General features: G+C 41.1%; 1 protein-coding gene across 1 annotated transcript in view; it reads right to left on the bottom strand.

Moving 5' to 3' along the window:
• Positions 1–363: 363 nt before the first annotated feature.
• Positions 364–16,918, bottom strand: part of LOC309400789 (septin-7-like) — a 309,583-nt gene continuing 293,028 nt past the window's right edge. The window contains exons 11-12 of the mRNA XM_081969451.1: positions 5,153–5,292; positions 364–1,425 (exon numbers count right to left, since the gene is read on the bottom strand). Of these exons, the coding sequence (XP_081825577.1) occupies positions 1,386–1,425; positions 5,153–5,292 (180 nt within the window). The 3' untranslated portion in view covers positions 364–1,385. The remainder of the gene's footprint in view (positions 1,426–5,152; positions 5,293–16,918) is intronic.

Here is a 16,918-nt window from a genome sequence, read left to right as displayed (position 1 = left end):
AGTTGGGGGTGCTGCAACACTGGAAGTTTTTAAGAAGAGATTGGACAACCATTTGTCTGAAATGGTATTGGGTTTCCTGAGCAGGGGGTTGAACTAGAAGACCCCCAAGGTCCCTTTCAACTCTGTTGTTCTGTTATTTCAGTTATTCCTTTAACATTGTTTCCAGAATGATGCTGAATGGAGTAATTTCATCAATAATTACTTGGCAATAATCACTTAGCACACTGACTTATATAAAAGTGGATATAGAAGAAGTTTACCTTGAGATTTAACAATTGGCTACAAGGTAGACTGCATTTTCTAGTCAATAGTGGATAAATGCCAGGTAAAATAGTACTGGTATTTAAAATAATTTCATTTAAATTTAGCAGAAGACTTTTTATTTAAGGATATGGTTTTTCAACATAATCCTTCATACTCAAGCATATTACATCACAACATTGTTTATTTTGTGATTTTTCACAATACAAAGAAAAATACATAAATGCAGTATATGAATACAGCTAAATGTAAAATGTTGACTTTTCTCAAAAGGCCATGATCCTCATTTCTAGAAGACTGGCTGCACACAGGTAGAAACAGGTAAGTAGCTAAACCACAGTTTTCTAGAAATGACTTATAAATCCATTTTACTGCTACTTACCATAAAAACATAAAAGAAAAATTAAAGGAAAGGTTTTGTTCACTGGTCCTTATATGAAAGAAACTACATTCTATTTAGCAGGGCCAATATATGGCAATATATCTAAATTATATGTTATTACAAAAATGAAGCAGTAATGAAATTAATTGAACTAAAGCAATTACTACATGAGAACAGCATAAATGTAATCAATTCCAAACAAAAAAAATGATTGATATAAAAAGCTTTTAGGTGTCCCATAAGCCTATATGTTTGTCTTTCCATGTCTACTTTTAAAAACAATGGAAATGTCAAAAATAGAGTCAACTGTGTTAAACTAAATTACCTTATTATATATGATGCACTGAATTGAATTTTTAATAGGAGCATAGTTCATATTATATTATGGCAATGTATCCTTCCTTCCCAAGTCCTTATATATTGGAATATTCTGTAAACAAATCAAACCACCAGAATATGATTGCACAACTGTAAACTGTTCTTTTACATTAAAATGATTTGTTCTTTTTTGTACTTTGTTTAAAGAAAGAGTACTTAGAGCTGTTTTCCTAAGTTTATAACATCCCAAAAAATTCAAGACATTCTCAACTGTTATCAAAATCAACATAAACATTTGTCATGCTGTTAAATCCAAACATATGGATACAACTGGTGGAAGATTGGTCAAACAGGTCCAAGACACACTGATGTCCAAGGCTGGAATATTGGCAATTAATACATAACTGGTGGTCTGTAAATATGTTTAAAATATCTTCCCTTTCTTTTTGTTTTTTTCCAAAGTTCTGGAGGGGAAAAAGAATCAGACAGACATAGTTAGACACAGCATATATTATAATCACTGTTCCTTTCATATTATTATGAGAAATTACCCTGTTTCCCTGACAATAAGACCTCCCCGGATAATAAGCCCAATTGGGCTTTTTGAGCGCATGTGCTAAAATAAGCCCTCCCTGAAAATAAGCCCTTCCCAAAAATATTGCAACACAGCAGCAGCCATGAGGTGACCACACTCGCTGCCTCCTGCATCTCAAAAATAATAAGACCTCCCTGAAAATAAGGCCAAGTGCTTATTTCGGGGGGTCAACAGAAAATAAGACCCTGTCTTATTTTGGGGAAAACACGGTATATCTAATCAAACTCATTCTAACTCATGACTTAGATGAGGGACTAGAAGGGGAACTTATCAAATTTGCATATGATACTAAGCTGGCAGGAATGGCCAACATCCCAGAAGACAAGCTCAAGATCCAGATGGATCTCGACAGACTTGAACACTGAGCCCTATCTAACAAAATGAAATTCAATGTAGAGAAAAGTAAAGGCAAGAAAAACCAAAAGTACACATATAGACTGGGTGAAACCAGGCTTAATAGCAGTAACTATGAGAGGGATCTTGGATTCTTAGTGGACAGCCAATTAAATATGAGCCAATAGTGTGCAGCGGCAGTCATAAAAGCCAATGTAATCCTAAACTGCATTAACAGAGGGATACAATCAAGATCAAGTGAGGTACTAATACCACTCTATAAAGCCTTAGTAAGACCACACCTAGAGTACTGCATCCAGTTTTGGTTACCACACTATAAAAAAGATGTTGAGACTCTAGAAAGAGTGCAGAGAAGAGCAACCAAGAGGGGACTGGAGGCTAAAAGATACGATGAACAGTTACAGGAATTGGGCATGGGTAGTCTAGTGAAGAAAAGGACCAGGGGAGACATGATAGCAGTCTTCCAATAGTTGAGGGGCCGCCAAGCTGTTTTCCAAAGCACCTGAAGGCCAGACAAGGAATAATGGATGGAAACTGAACAAGGAGAGATTCAACCTGGAAATAAGGAGAAATATTCTGACAGTGAGAGCAATCAACCAATGGAACAGCTTGCCTTCAGAAGTTGTGGGAGCTTCATCACTGGAAGCTTTCAAGAAGAGACTGGACTGCCATCTGTCAAAAATGGTGTAGGGTCTGCTTGGGTGGGGTGGGGGTTGGACTAGATGACCTACAAGGTCCCTTCCAACTCTGTTAATCTGTATCATTCCTTTACCCTTCCTTCTCACATGAGATTTTTAGATTGTCATGAAACCAGACATTATTGTGCTAACATAATATTAACACCATGCAATAGAATACACTTTTATTTAAATTTTTAGTACAGCATTATTGATACTTCTGTACAAAATAGAACCTAGAATTGCAATCACTAATACACCAAATTCAATCAACATGGAGACTATGCACCTATTTTATAAAAACAACATGGGAAACTAGCTCAATATGTACAAAGCTTTATTAAAAGCACATCCAAAACATCATGAAATGTTAACTTTTATCAGTACTGAGCAGTTAGTAAACATGGGTGATGTGATACAGTTTTGCCTAGTAGTTTATAAAGGTACAGACTGCTAAGAATAACAGTTATAAGATAAAAAAAAGATGTCCATGAATTATATAAATAAGATGGCAAGGAAACATAAAGAAGCTATATATGGATAGGTTAAAAATCTTGAATTAGGGAGACAAGTCTGAAGAAAGAATTTGTGAGAAGACATGGCTTACTAGAAAAGGGGTGGCAATTTCAGGCATGTACATTGTGTGCACAATTATTAGGCAAGTTATATTTTGGAGGATTAATTTTATTATTGAACAACTACAGTGTTCTCGGTCAATCCAAAATGTTAATAAACCTCAAACCTGAATATTTAAGAAAGTAAATGTGAGGTTTTGGCTTTCTTAGGAGAATATCTATGTGTGCACAATTATTGGGCAACTATTAGTGTGCACAATTATTATGCAACTAAATGAAAATTTGCCCATCTCACTTGTTTATTTGCATCTGTTAAACTGAGACTAATAAACAAACAACTCAAAATGTACAAATAAACATTTCTGACATTTCAAACAAAAAAATCAGTGACCAATATAGCCACCCTTCTCTTCAATAACAGTCATAAGCATTCCACACATGGAGTCTGTCAGTTTCTTGATCTGTCAACTTTTTGTGTAGCAGCAACCACAGGCTCCCAGACACTGTTCAGAGAGGTGTACTATTTTCCTTCACCGTAAATCTCCCATTTAAGAAGGGCCCACAAGTTCTCAATAGGGTTTAGGTCACATGAGGAAGGGGGCCATGTCATTATTCTTCCATCTTTAAGGTCTTTATTGGCTAGCCACGCAGTGGAGTACTTCGATGGAGCATTGTCCTGCATAAAAATCATGGTCTTGAAAGTTGCGGACTTTTTCCTGTACCACTGCTTGAAGAAATTGTCTTCTACAAACTGGCAGTAGGCTTGGGATTCGATTTTTATTCCATCTTCAACCCTAAAAGGTCCAACTAGCTCATCTTTAACAATACCAGCCCTTACCAGTACCCCACCTCCACCTTGCTGGCATCTGAGTTGAAGTGGAGCTCTATGCCCGGTACTGATCCAGCCATGGGCCCATCCATCTGGTTCGTCAAGAGTCACTCTCATCTCATCAATCCATAAAACCTTTGAAAAATCTGACTTCAGATATTTCTTGGCTCAGTCTTGCCATTTCAATGTATGTGTCTTGTTAGGTGGTGGTTGTGTTGCCTTCCTTAACTTGGCCATGTCTCTGAGCACTGAACACCTTGTACTTCTGGGCACTCCAGGTAGGTTGCAGTTCTGGAATATGACAGCACTGGAGGATAATGGGTTCCTGGTAGCTTCACGTTTGATTCATCTCAAATCTTTGGCAGTTAATGTGCGTCTTTTTTTCTCAACATGTTTCTTACGACTCTGTTGACTATTTGCAACAAAACATTTGATGGTTCTGTGATCACACCTCAATATCTTAGCAATTTCAAGAGAACTGCATCCCTCTGAAAGACTTTTTACAATTTTTTACTTTTCAGTGTCAGTTAAATCTCTTTTTTTGGCCCATTTTGCCTGAGGAAAAGAAGCTGTCTAATAATTATGCACACCTTGATATAGGGTGTTGAACTCCTTAGGCCACTACCCTCCCTCATTACACAAATACACATCACCTGATATTCTTATATCCACTGAGCAGTCAAGTTTATACAGCTTGGAGGTGGAAAATATGCATAAAAATGGTGATATGGCCAAAATACTCACTTGCCTAATAATTGTGCACAAAGTGTATAAGAAAAAAAGACAGAATTTTAAATGGAAATAAAAAGAGAATGAGAGAAGACTGGGAGTTTTTGATCAGGAAAAAATCCATCTTTGTTAAGAGTAGTTTTAATCAGATAACTGTTTATTACTTTTTAATCAAGTTCAAATCTACTTCAGGGTGCAAATACTGTATGTTTAAAATACAGCACACTTTAATTATGGCTGACATGTATACAATCTTATGTGTGTCAACCAAAAGAAGCACAGACAATTCTTAAGATACATTCCAAGTTTTGGTCAGGCAATTTTGGTCTATGCAAATAGGATTGTAAGCATGTAGAACAAGACACTGCTCTGTGGAATAGATGCTATCAGTATAATTCCAAATCACACCATCAGAAAAACCCAGAAAAGTACCTTGAAGTATTCTGTTGTTCCAAAATACGTTGTTGACCTTCCCAGTTTGCCTTTTCATCTTCAAATTGGTGCCGTTTTTCCTCTAGTTCTTTGTGTTGGGCCTCCAAATTCTTTTTCATTTGTTCATGACGTCGCTGGAGCTAAGGGAAACAACATATTTTTATGTATGTATGTACCGGTATGTACCGTATTTTGGGGAATATAAGACGCACCTTTTTCCCCCTTAAAAGAGGGTGAAAATTTGGGTGCGTCTTATACACCAAATGTAGCCCTGCCCACCCACCAGCCTCCACCCTTTGGCCTCTGCCTCCCAGCAATTTACCTCCTTGCAGCAAACGGAGAAAATGGGGCTTGCAGAGGTGGCAATAGGCTAAGGTAATCCCTGCAGTCTGAAACAGCTGATGAGCGGGAGGCCCCTGCTGAAATTGAAAGGGAAACTTGCTGTTTGCTGCACGGAGGTAAATTGCTGGGAGGCAGAGGCAGATTTTTTTTCTTGTGCTAATCAGGCTGTTTGCTGTTTGCTACAAGGAGGTAAGTCAATAACTATAAATGCCTATAGAATGTTCAAATTATTAGACTTATTTTTTAAAGACTGCTTTATTATTGTTCTAGACAACTTAACCAAATGAAGAAGCTTTTAAAATAAATGCTTGATCTGAAGAGGCCATTGTATTTTCTTTTAAATAGCAGAGAATAATGTATACAGGTGAAACTCAAAAAATTAGAATATCGTGCAAAAGTTCATTTATTTCAGTAATGCAACTTAAAAGGTGAAACTAATATATGTGATAGACTCATTGCATGCAAAGCAAGATAGTTCAAGCCGTGATTTGTCATAATTGTGATGATTATGGCTTACAGCTCATGAAAACCCCAAATCCACAATCTCAGAAAATTAGAATATTGTGAAATGGTGCAATCCACAGAATGCACTCTCTTCTCCCTCACCGCTGAGGTGATTCTGGTCTAGATACAGGTGAAATTCGAAAAATTAGAATATCATGCAAAAGTTCATTTATTTCAGTAATGCAACTTAAAACGTGAAACTAATATATGAGATAGACTCATTGCATGCAAAGCAAGATAGTTCAAGCCGTGATTTGTCATAATTGTGATGATTATGGCTTACAGCTCATGAAAATATTAGGTTTTTCCCTGATGTATCCGAGAGTCCAAAATGTCTTTGACTTCAAAGTGCTGCTCTTCCTCGATCATAATGGGGTTTGGAGGTGGTTGTGATTTGGGATGCAAGGAGGATGTGATTTCTGGTTTCAGTAGGTTTGGCAGAGGCACAAATGGGGCAGCTAACCACATAGCTCTCTATGTCCTTTTTCTGTGATGGTCAGCAACATTGCTGCTTGATTAGGTGCTGGGTTTTTATGAAGCCAAAGTGCACCACCACTTTTGAATCATGTTTTTTTTTTAAATACAACCATTAATCATTGACTTTGTGGGACATATAGTTTAGGTCCCACCCAAACTACAGGTGAAACTCGAAAAATTAGTATATCGTGCAAAAGTTCGTTTATTTCAGTAATGCAACTTAAAAGGTGAAACTAATATATGAGATAGACTCATTGCATGCAAAGCAAGATAGTTCAAGCCATGATTTGTCATAATTGTGATGATTATGGCTTACAGCTCATGAAAACCCCAAATCCACAATCTCAGAAAATTAGAATATTACATGCAATCAATAAAACAAGGATTGTACATAGAACAATATTGGACCTCTGAAAAGTATAAGCATGCATATGTATTCAGTACTTGGTTTGGGCCCCTTTTGCAGCAATACCTGCCTCAATACGGCATGGCATGGAAGCTATCAGCCTGTGGCACTGCTGAGGTGTTATGGAAGACCAGGATGCTTCAATAGCGGCCTTCAGCTCTTCTGCATTGTTCGGTCTCATGTCTCTCATCTTTCTCTTGGCAATGCCCCATAGATTCTCTATGGGGTTCAGGTCAGGTGAGTTTGCTGGCCAATCAAGCACAGTAATCCCACAGTCATTGAACCAGGTTTTGGTGCTTTTGGAAGTGTGGGCAGGTGCCAGGTCCTGCTGGAAAATGAAGTCAGCATCCCCATAAAGCTCATCTGCGGAAGGAAGCATGAAGTGCTCCAAAATCTCCTGGTAGACGGCTGCATTTACCCTGGACTTAATGAAGCACAGTGGACCAACACCAGCAGATGACATGGCTCCCCAAATCAACACAGACTGTGGGAATTTTACACTGGACTTCAAGCATCTTGCAGTGTGTGCCTCTCCATTCTTCCTCCATACTCTGGGCCCTTGGTTTCCAAATGAGATGCAAAAGTTGCTCTCATCAGAAAAGAGGACTTTGGACCACTGAGCAACAGACCAGGTCTGTTTTTCTTTAGCCCAGGTAAGACGATTCTGACGTTGTTTGTTGTTCAGGAGCAGCTTGACAAGAGGAATACGACATTTGAAGCCCATGTCCAGGATCCGTCTGTGTGTGGTGGCTTTTGATGCACTGACTCCAGCCCCAGTCCACTCCTTGTGAAAGTACCCAACACTTTTGAATGGCCTTTTCCTGACAATCCTCTCCAGGCTGCGGTCATCCCTGTTCCTTGTGCACCTTTTTCTTCCACGGTTTTCCTTCCACATAACCTTCTATTAATGGGCTTTGATACAGCACTTTGGGAACATCCAACTTCTTTTGCAATTACCGTTTGAGGCTTTCCCTCCTTATGGAGGGTGTCAATGATGGTTTTCTGCACAACTGTCAGGTCAGCAATCTTTCCCATGATTGTGATTCCTACTGAACCAGACTGAGAGACCATTGAAAGGCTCAGGAACCCTTTGCAGGTGTTACGGCTTAATTAGCTGATTAGAGTGGGACACTTTGAGCCTAGAATATTGCACCTTTTCACAATATTCTAATTTTCTGAGATTGTGGATTTGGGGTTTTCATGAGCTGCAAGCCATAATCATCACAATTATGACAAATCATGGCTTGAACTATCTTGCTTTGCATGTAATGAGTCTATCTCATATATTAGTTTCACCTTTTAAGTTACATTACTGAAATAAATGAACTTTTGCACAATATTCTAATTTTTTGAGTTTCACCTGTACTTCCAGAAAACCACATCAATTTTAACAGCATCTGTACAAGTATATTCTGAAATGTAACACCACAGTCAGTGTATAACTTCTGTACTGTTTGCTGTTTGCTTCAAGGAGAAAAATTGCTGGGAGGCAGAGGCAGATTTTCCCCCCTTAAAAGTTAGGTGTGTCTTATACTTTAGAGCGTCTTATACTCCGAAAAATACAGTATGTATGTATGTATGTATGTATGTATGTATGTATGTATGTATGTATGTATGTAACCTTTATGCCACTCATCTCCCCCACAAGGTGACTCTGGGTGGCTTAAAATGCAAGAAAAAATAATTAAAAGATTAAAAACTACAGATATTAGAATATTGTAAAAACTGTTCTAAAACTAAAACTAAGCAAGCTAAGAGATGGATGGTACAGGGATAAGGTCTTCTTACCCCATCAGCCACCTCCAGAGATGAGTGCTGCACTCAGGGCCCCAGTCCAATCAGCAAAGCCAGGTTTGTTTTATTATTACATTTTTCTTTAACATATATAAGTATTTGGTAAAGTGTATTTTCTGGGTTATTTTACATATACATAATTCTAGTAATGATAATATTCTTTACTTATGTATAATAATGTTCTTCCAACTTCTAATTTCTACCTTTATTATCTAACCATTGATAAAACAAATTCCAAATTAGAAAATATTCTGTATCTTCTTTGTCCTTTATCTTTAATGTTAACCTATCCATTTTTGCAGTCTAATATTTTTTGGATTATATTTTCATCTGTAGGAGATTTCTCATATTTTTTCAGTGTTGTGCATTTTGCTGCTTTCAAACATTAAATATACATTTCCTTTGTCATATTTTTCTGGCAATATACCTAACAGAAATATTTCTGACTTTAAATCTATGTGTTGCTTAATCATTTTCTCTAACCATGTATTTTCATCCATTTTTTTTTTGTATTTGGACATGTCCACCACTTATGGTAGTATGAACCCAGTATCTGACTGCATTTCCAGCATTTGGCAGACATGTTTTTAAACATCTTTGCTAGCCTTGCCGGTGGCAGATGCCACCTATAAAACATTTTATACAGGTTTTCCTTGTACATAATTGCCATTGTCAATTTATAATTTCTATCCCAAAGTTTTTGCCATTTATCTAATTCTATAGTGTGTCCAAAATTCTTTGCCCATACTATCACTGTTTCTTTCACTTGTTCATCTTCCATTTTAAGGCTTAATAAATAGCTATATATTTTGTTTATTAACTTTTCATCCGTTCCTAATAGTATCTGATCAATTGTTGATGGCTCTTTATAGAAACCATATGTCTTTACATCTTTCTCATATCTCGATTGTATTTGGAGATGTGGCCATCATGGAAGTTCCAGCCCTTGGTTTTGTAATTCCTGCTTAGTTTTTAGTTCTCCTTTCTCATTTAAAATGTCTTTATGCATTACAATTTTTTCCAAATTTATAACATATGGATGTATCAGTGCTTCCATTGTGGAAAGCCAGACTGGTATTTTCATGTAGTTTTTTGCCTTAGCCTTTTCCCAAACTAAAAGTAGAGAGTTTCTTATGTAATGTCTTTGAAAGTATCTATGTATTTTATTATTTTCATACTACAAAAAAACATGTCATCCCAGTTGGAGATCATGTCACTCCAGCAATAGTAATCTTCTATGTCTAAGATTTATCCATACTTTCACCCAAGAAAGTGCAGAGGCCTGGTAATAAAGCTCCCAATCTGGGAACCCAAAGCCACCACTGTTTTTAGATTCCTGCAGCATTTTCAGTCTTATTTGTGCTTTTTTTCCTTGCCATACGTATTTCAAAATTGTATTTCATTCATCAAAATAATTTTTCTCTAGTTTTATAGGAATTGTTTGAAACAAACAGAGTAGCTTCCGCAGGATATTCATTTTATGACTGCTATTCTTCTTACCATTGACAGTTGCAGGTTGTCGCAATTTTCCAAATCCAATTTGATTTGTTGTATTAATCTAGTATAGTTGTCTTCTTTAATTGTTGCACATCTTGCCATTAGGTAAATTCCCAAATATTTAACTTTCTTAACTACCTGGAGAACTATCTTGTTTGTCAATTCATTTTTCTGTTTATCTATGAGGTTTTAAACTAATATTTTAGTTTTGTATTTATTTATTTTCAATCCTGCAACTTCTCCATATTCTTCTATTTTTCCCATTAGCTTGGGGGCGGTTTCCAATGGCTCTTCTAAAGATAAATACCAGGTCATCTGCAAATGTTTGCAATTTGTATTTTTCTCTTTTTATTTCCATACCTTTTATTTCTGAGTCTTGTTTAGCACTTCCAATGTTAATATAAATAGTAATGGGGACAGCGGGCATCCTTGTCTTGTGCCTTTTTTTATATCAAGGTTCTCCATCGACTTCCCATTCACGATCATTTTTGCCATTTGTTTGGAATATCTTGTCTTAATCATATTGTCAGGCCTGCAGCGGTTCCTTTAAGAATCTTTGGCCTGCCACACTCTCTCTCTCTAGCTTCATCTTTAGTATGCCTTTTCATTAAGGGGGGGGGGGAGGAATAGCAAGGGGTAGAATGTGTTGTTTTCAAAATAAAAAATTCCTTCCTAGAAGCTCAAGGTTATTCTTTGTCTCCGCACCTCGACACCTGACCGGAACCAGCGGGGTGGAGATGCCAGCATGGAAGAAGATTGGACCATGTGATGGATTTGTGGGTGTGGGGGCAAGATCATGAACTTTCAACTGGGTGGGAATCCTAGGTAACTTCCAGAATTGGGATTCCCACAGACATGCCAACATGTCTGTATTATTAAATTGGAACTTTAGAGATAGCTCTGGCGTGGACTCTGATTTAATTCAGATATTTGGAACGCTGACATTATCCCAATTCTCCCTTAAAATAAAATTTTCACCTATCCCAAGCTGGGAAGCTGTTAGGGGTACTGAATCCCAGTTCTGACCCAACCCTGGGCAGCACGAAATTTCAGTGAAGATGGAGGAAGAAAAGAATGCAGCAGAGAAAGCCAAAGATAACGGATCGCCTGTATTTGTCAATACTGTCTATGCGCCTTCTAAAGAGATAGTCGAGGCTGCAGATGCTAAGGAAAAGGAATTTCGGCTGGGAGCCCGGTGAAAGGAACCAACCCCCAGACTTCCCTCGCAGACGGAATTAGACCTGCGAGATGAAGCCTCAGGATTTATGGTTTCTAAAGAATGCCTGCTAGAAGGAGAGAGGCCCGCCAGGGAAACTCCGACAGACGACTGGACGATGGCCAAAAGATCTGAGGAATGGAGGTCCCAGCCACCCTCACGCAGTCATTCTCTGATGGGCCTCCCAGACCAATTCAGATGGCTAAATGTGAGTGGAATCAACCCCCTCAGCCCCTCATGACCACCTAAGTGGAATCTGGCACAGCCCACATTCTCCTTTCCTAGCAGAGAATCTGCTACGCAGTGGAGTGGAGATCTTGGCTCCTTCCACACAGCGACCAGCAAATCAAACCAACCCCTTGCTGCTGGGGTAAAGCCAACATCAGTCACATCAGCACTCTTCCCTCCTGGAGTTCAGCCAGGCCCCCCACCAAATCGGGGAATTCAATCCAGCCAGCATAAAGAGGCCTGGAACACATTGACCTTCCCCCAGCTGCAAAGGGATGGCTCCGAGCCCATGAATCAAGCAACCACAGGGTGGGCTTTCTTCCCGGGTCATGGATGGGCTCAATGCCAATGGACGCCTGCCCCTTCCCAGCAGATGGCGCCATTCCAGATAACTTCCCATGGGCAGAACCAGGGACTGGGACCACCACCGGGTCCACCCCCCCCCCCCCAGCAATGGCTCAAGAGGCTTTTGCCCAACCGATGGGTGTGGCCCAATAAGGGGGCTTACCACCCCAGGGCCCCGACCAACAGGCTGCCCCTGTTCAACCACCAGCGGCCCCTCATCCCCACTGTTTCGAGCAACATTCGACGGGACCCCAGATAAACTGGCTTACTTCCTGAATCGAGTATGGACATATGTTGATCAAGTAGGCCCACAATACCCGTCTGATCGAGAGTTGATCCAAGAAATAGCCGAGGGGATGAATGAAGGGGAGGCTGCACATTGGATAGTGGAGCTCCATGAGGAAGCGGCTCCTGAGATAGATGATGTAACTGGGTTCATCCAACTGATGCGCGCCCGATTTAGCGATGTGGCCCAACACATGGATGCTGAAGACCAGATCCAGGCATTACGACAGGCTGATCGTCCCATGAAGGAATTAGTTTGGGAGTTCCGGAGAATAGTGGGAAGACTACGATACTGGCCAGAAAGACTCTTGGTCTACACATTCAAAAAAGCCTTAGATCCTAAACTGAAAGAAGCTGGTGGCATAAGGGGGGGTCCAAGAACGTCTCCAAGATTGGTACGCCACTGCAATCATACTGGACCACGAGATTAACCCCTATCGAAAGTCTGTTACCGGAACCCCTGCCAGGAAACCTTTGGCCCACCGAACGCAGAGGCAGTGAGCTGAAAAGCCTCCACCACCCCCTCGTCCCTTGGGGGGCTTCATAAAGTGTTACAGACGTGGTCAGCGTGGCCACAGAGCACCAGAATGCCTGGCTCCAGCCCCTGTTCCACAACCGTGCCAACCACCTGCCAGCGTGATGAAGAAAAAAACCAGAAAACCACCAGAAAAGAGTCGTTTGGGACAACAGCCAATGGAGGTGGAGAGCCCTGCCATTGAAGAAGCCCCTCCCACATCGGAGGAGGAGGAAGAAAATGCAGAAGACGACCCAATGGTGAGTGCACCTATCCGCCCCTTTACGATAAAATCCCAACTCCAAGTGCCAGAAACGGGGGTGGAAGGGGAAGTTGGGGCGATCGTAGACACCAGTTGCACCCGATGCTTAGTCAGCATGTCAATAGTATACGCACAAGACCCCTAACCCATCCTATTCGGTTTGAGCAAGTGGATGGAACCCTAATTGGGGGGGCTCCAGCCATGAAGATCACCGAGTTAGTACAGTTAATAATAGGCCGCCACCATGAGTTCCTCAGATTCATCGTGGCCCCTAGAATGCAGGAGTCAATTATCTTGGGACTTGCATGGCTGGACAAGTGGGCACCTACTATAAAGTGGGAGGACGGCATTAGAAAATTGATTATTGGCTTTGGGCTGTTACCACCGGTGGAGCCTAAAGGCCACCCAGGAACGATTGAACCCAACAGCCCAAACCATCCGGAACCTGCAGCACCTGCAGCAGACACCAAACCTCCGGGAATCCAACGAGTACCAAAAGACTACTGGGACTTAGCAGGTTGTTCAGTGAGGAATATTGCAACGATATCCCCCCCCCCCCCCAGCCCACAGATTGTGCAATAGACTTCAAACCAGGGGCTAACTTACCGAAGCCAAAAATGTACTCCATGACCCCCAAAGAGATGGCTGAATTGAGGAATTACATAGACATCAATTTGAAACGGGGCTTTATTGAACCAGCGAAGTTGAAAGTAGCAGCCCCAGTGCACTTCAGAGAAAAGAAAGATGGTGGGGTTTGTCTCTGTGTTGATCTGCGAGCGTTGAATGCGGTATGCGAAAAGAACACTTATCCCCTTCCCCTCATGAAAGATATGCTAAACCACTTGGCAAAAGGCAAGATCTTTACCAAGCTGGACTTGAGAGAGGCGTATTACTGCATATGGATCAGAGAGGGAGATGAATGGAAGACTGCTTTTAACACTCCCCTTGGCAGCTTTCAATACAAAGTCATGCCATTTGGGCTACAAGGAGCACCTGCAGTCTTCATGCAGTACATAAAATGAGGTGCTACATGACCACCTGTACCGCGGAGTGCTTGTTTATCTAGATGACATCTTGATCTTCTCTGAAACCCTAGAAGAACACGTGAAGCTGGTACGGCAAGTCCTGAAAAAACTTTTGGCTGCCAAGCTATACGTAAAATTGTTGAAGTGTGAGTTTCACAAGACCTCACTAGATTACTTGGGTTATCGCATCTCCAACGAGGGGATAGAAATGGATCCAGGAAAAGTGAAAGCTGTATTAGACTGGAAACCTCCAAGTACTCACAGACAACTACAAAGCTTCCTTGGATTTGCAAATTTCTACAGGCAATTCATTCTGAATTTTGTGGAAATTGCCCTTCCATTGCCTGAGCTATTAAAAATGGGGCCTTACCCAACGAAGCCAAAAGCAAACCAACCCCTGAAATGGACAATGGACTGTCAAAAAGCTTTTGAGAAATTAAAATGGCTCTTTGCCCAAGAGCCCATACTGCAACACCCAAACCCCAAGCAACCATTCATAATCCAGACGGATGCTAGTGATGAAGCAATAGCGGCAGTGCTACTACAAAAGAATAGAGAGGGCCACCACTTGCCATGCGCTTAAATCTCCAAGAAACTTACCACTACTGAAAGGAGGTGGGCCATTTGGGAGAAAGAGGCGTTGGCGATCAGGTGGAGCCTGCCCACGTGGAGACATCTCTTAGAAGGGGGGATATGCCGTTCGAGGTCTGGACTGATAATAAAAACCTCAAGGCTATCCACGGCCATCGAAGATTATCTCCAAAACAAGTTCGCTGGGCACAATACTTCCAAAGGTTCAAATTCAACATTAAACACATCCCTGCAGGGAAGAACCTGTTGGCAGATGCTTTGTCGAGAAAACCACAGTACTATTATATTATTATTATTATATTTAATGCTTCTAGACCGCCCCTCTCCCGAAAGGGACTCGGGGCGGTGTACAGTCCATGCAAGATATATCAAAATACAATAAAAAGTTGAATATGTACAGTTGGCATGGAGGAGGTTAAAAATGTAATTAAAAGAACTGTACAAAGCTAGTATAAATATAAGTTTTTAAACCCCTAAAACAGACACAATAAATTAAAAACAATACCCCTAAAATAACCAGTTAATAGTATATTTGCCAGTACGACAGTAAGAAGGAAGAAGTTGTTCAACCCATCATTTCTTCCTCCCACCAACAGGTGGCCCAGGTCACCACCCGACGCCAAGATAAGCTGATGACAGAGTTCAAAGAAGCACTCCCGGCAGACCCGTGGTTCAACAATAACAAGGATATCCTAACAATGAGCGGTGGTTTAGCCTGGAAGGGGTCCAAACTGTACGTCCCTGCGGAGTTGAGGCTGGAAGTCCTACAGCGAAGCCATGATGCAAAATTAGGCAGCCACTTTGGATTCCTAAAAATGCTCCACCTTGCCAGGCGTCAATTTTGGTGGCCAAGGATGAAGTCGGAGGTGGGAGATTATGTAAAAAGCTGTGCTACTTGCGCAACAATGAAAACACGACCAGGGAAGCCCCCTGGACTACTACAACGAGTGGCCGGCCCTAGCCGACCATGGGAAGAGATCGCAATGGACTTCATTGTCGAACTCCCAGAGAAGCAGTGGGAAAAGAGTAATCTGGACAGTTATTGATTTGTTTTCCAAGCAGGTGCATTTCATTGCTTGCTCAGGGCTGCCATCCGCAAAGAAATTAGCGAAAATGTTTGTGAAACACATTTATCGCCTGCACGAGGTGCCCAAGAGGATCATTTCAGACCGCAGAGTTCAGTTCACCGCCATGTTCTGGAGCGAATTCCTGAAATCCATCGGGTCCACACAAGGACTCAGCTCAGCATTTCATCCCAGCACGAACGGCGCAGCGGAGAGGACCAATGTAATGTTGGAACAATACATCCAGTGTTATGTGGGCTATCAGCAAGACAACTGGTCGGACTTGCTACCTTTCGCGAAGTGGCGTACAACAATGCATTCCACAGCAGCACCGGATTAACTCCTTTCCAGATTACCAGTGGCATGGAATTTGTTCCCATGCCTGAGCTTCCTAGAGAACCTCCCTCCTCCATGTCTCTGAATGAATGGATGGACACACTAAAGAAAGGATGGGAAAATACGAAGAAGCCTCTAGCAGATGCGGCAGAAGCCTACAAGAAGCAAGCTGATAAGCACCACTCGCTCCAACCCCCCTTTTGTGTGTGTGTGTGGGGGGGGAGACAATGTTTTTCTATCTACCAAATACATAAGATTAAGAATGCCTACTAAGAAATTGGGCCCAAAATTTCTAGGTCCATTTCCAATAGAAAAGATAATTAACCCAGTTACAGTTCGACTCAGTCTACCCAGAATTCTAGGGAAAATTTACCCAGCATTTCATTGTAGCTTGTTGAAACCAGTAATTGAGTCCAGCATAAGACCATCCACCCAAGCTCCCCCTCCTCTTGTAGTGGTAGAAGGGGAAACACATTATGAGGTGAAAAAAATATTAGACTCGAGGCTATATAGGGGTCGCTTACAGTATTTAGTGCATTGGAAGTGGTACCCCTTGTCTGAAGCTACGTGGGTGAAAAGTTGGGATCTAAAAGCGGATAAACTATTGAAACAATTTCATGAGAAGTTCCCTGATAAGCCAAAGGATCCCCCTGGGGGAGGCAGAGGCGGTTAATTGTGTTAGGGTAACTTTTATGTTATTTTTCTTTTCCAGAAAATGTTTCCCTTTTGAAGAGAGGCCGCCTGTCAGGCCTGCAGCGGTTCCTTTAAGAATCTTTCGCCTGCCACACTCTCTCTGTCTAGCTTCATCTTTAGTATGCCTGTTCATTAAGGGGGGGGGGGGGAATAGCAAGGGGTAGAATGTGTTGTTTTCAAAATAAAA

The sequence above is a fragment of the Natrix helvetica genome, assembly GCF_964273705.1.
Source record: "Natrix helvetica genome assembly, chromosome: W".
Classification (NCBI taxonomy): Eukaryota; Metazoa; Chordata; class Lepidosauria; order Squamata; family Natricidae; genus Natrix; species Natrix helvetica.
Note: the sequence above shows the minus strand (reverse complement) of the source record. Positions and strands in the feature narration are given on the sequence as shown.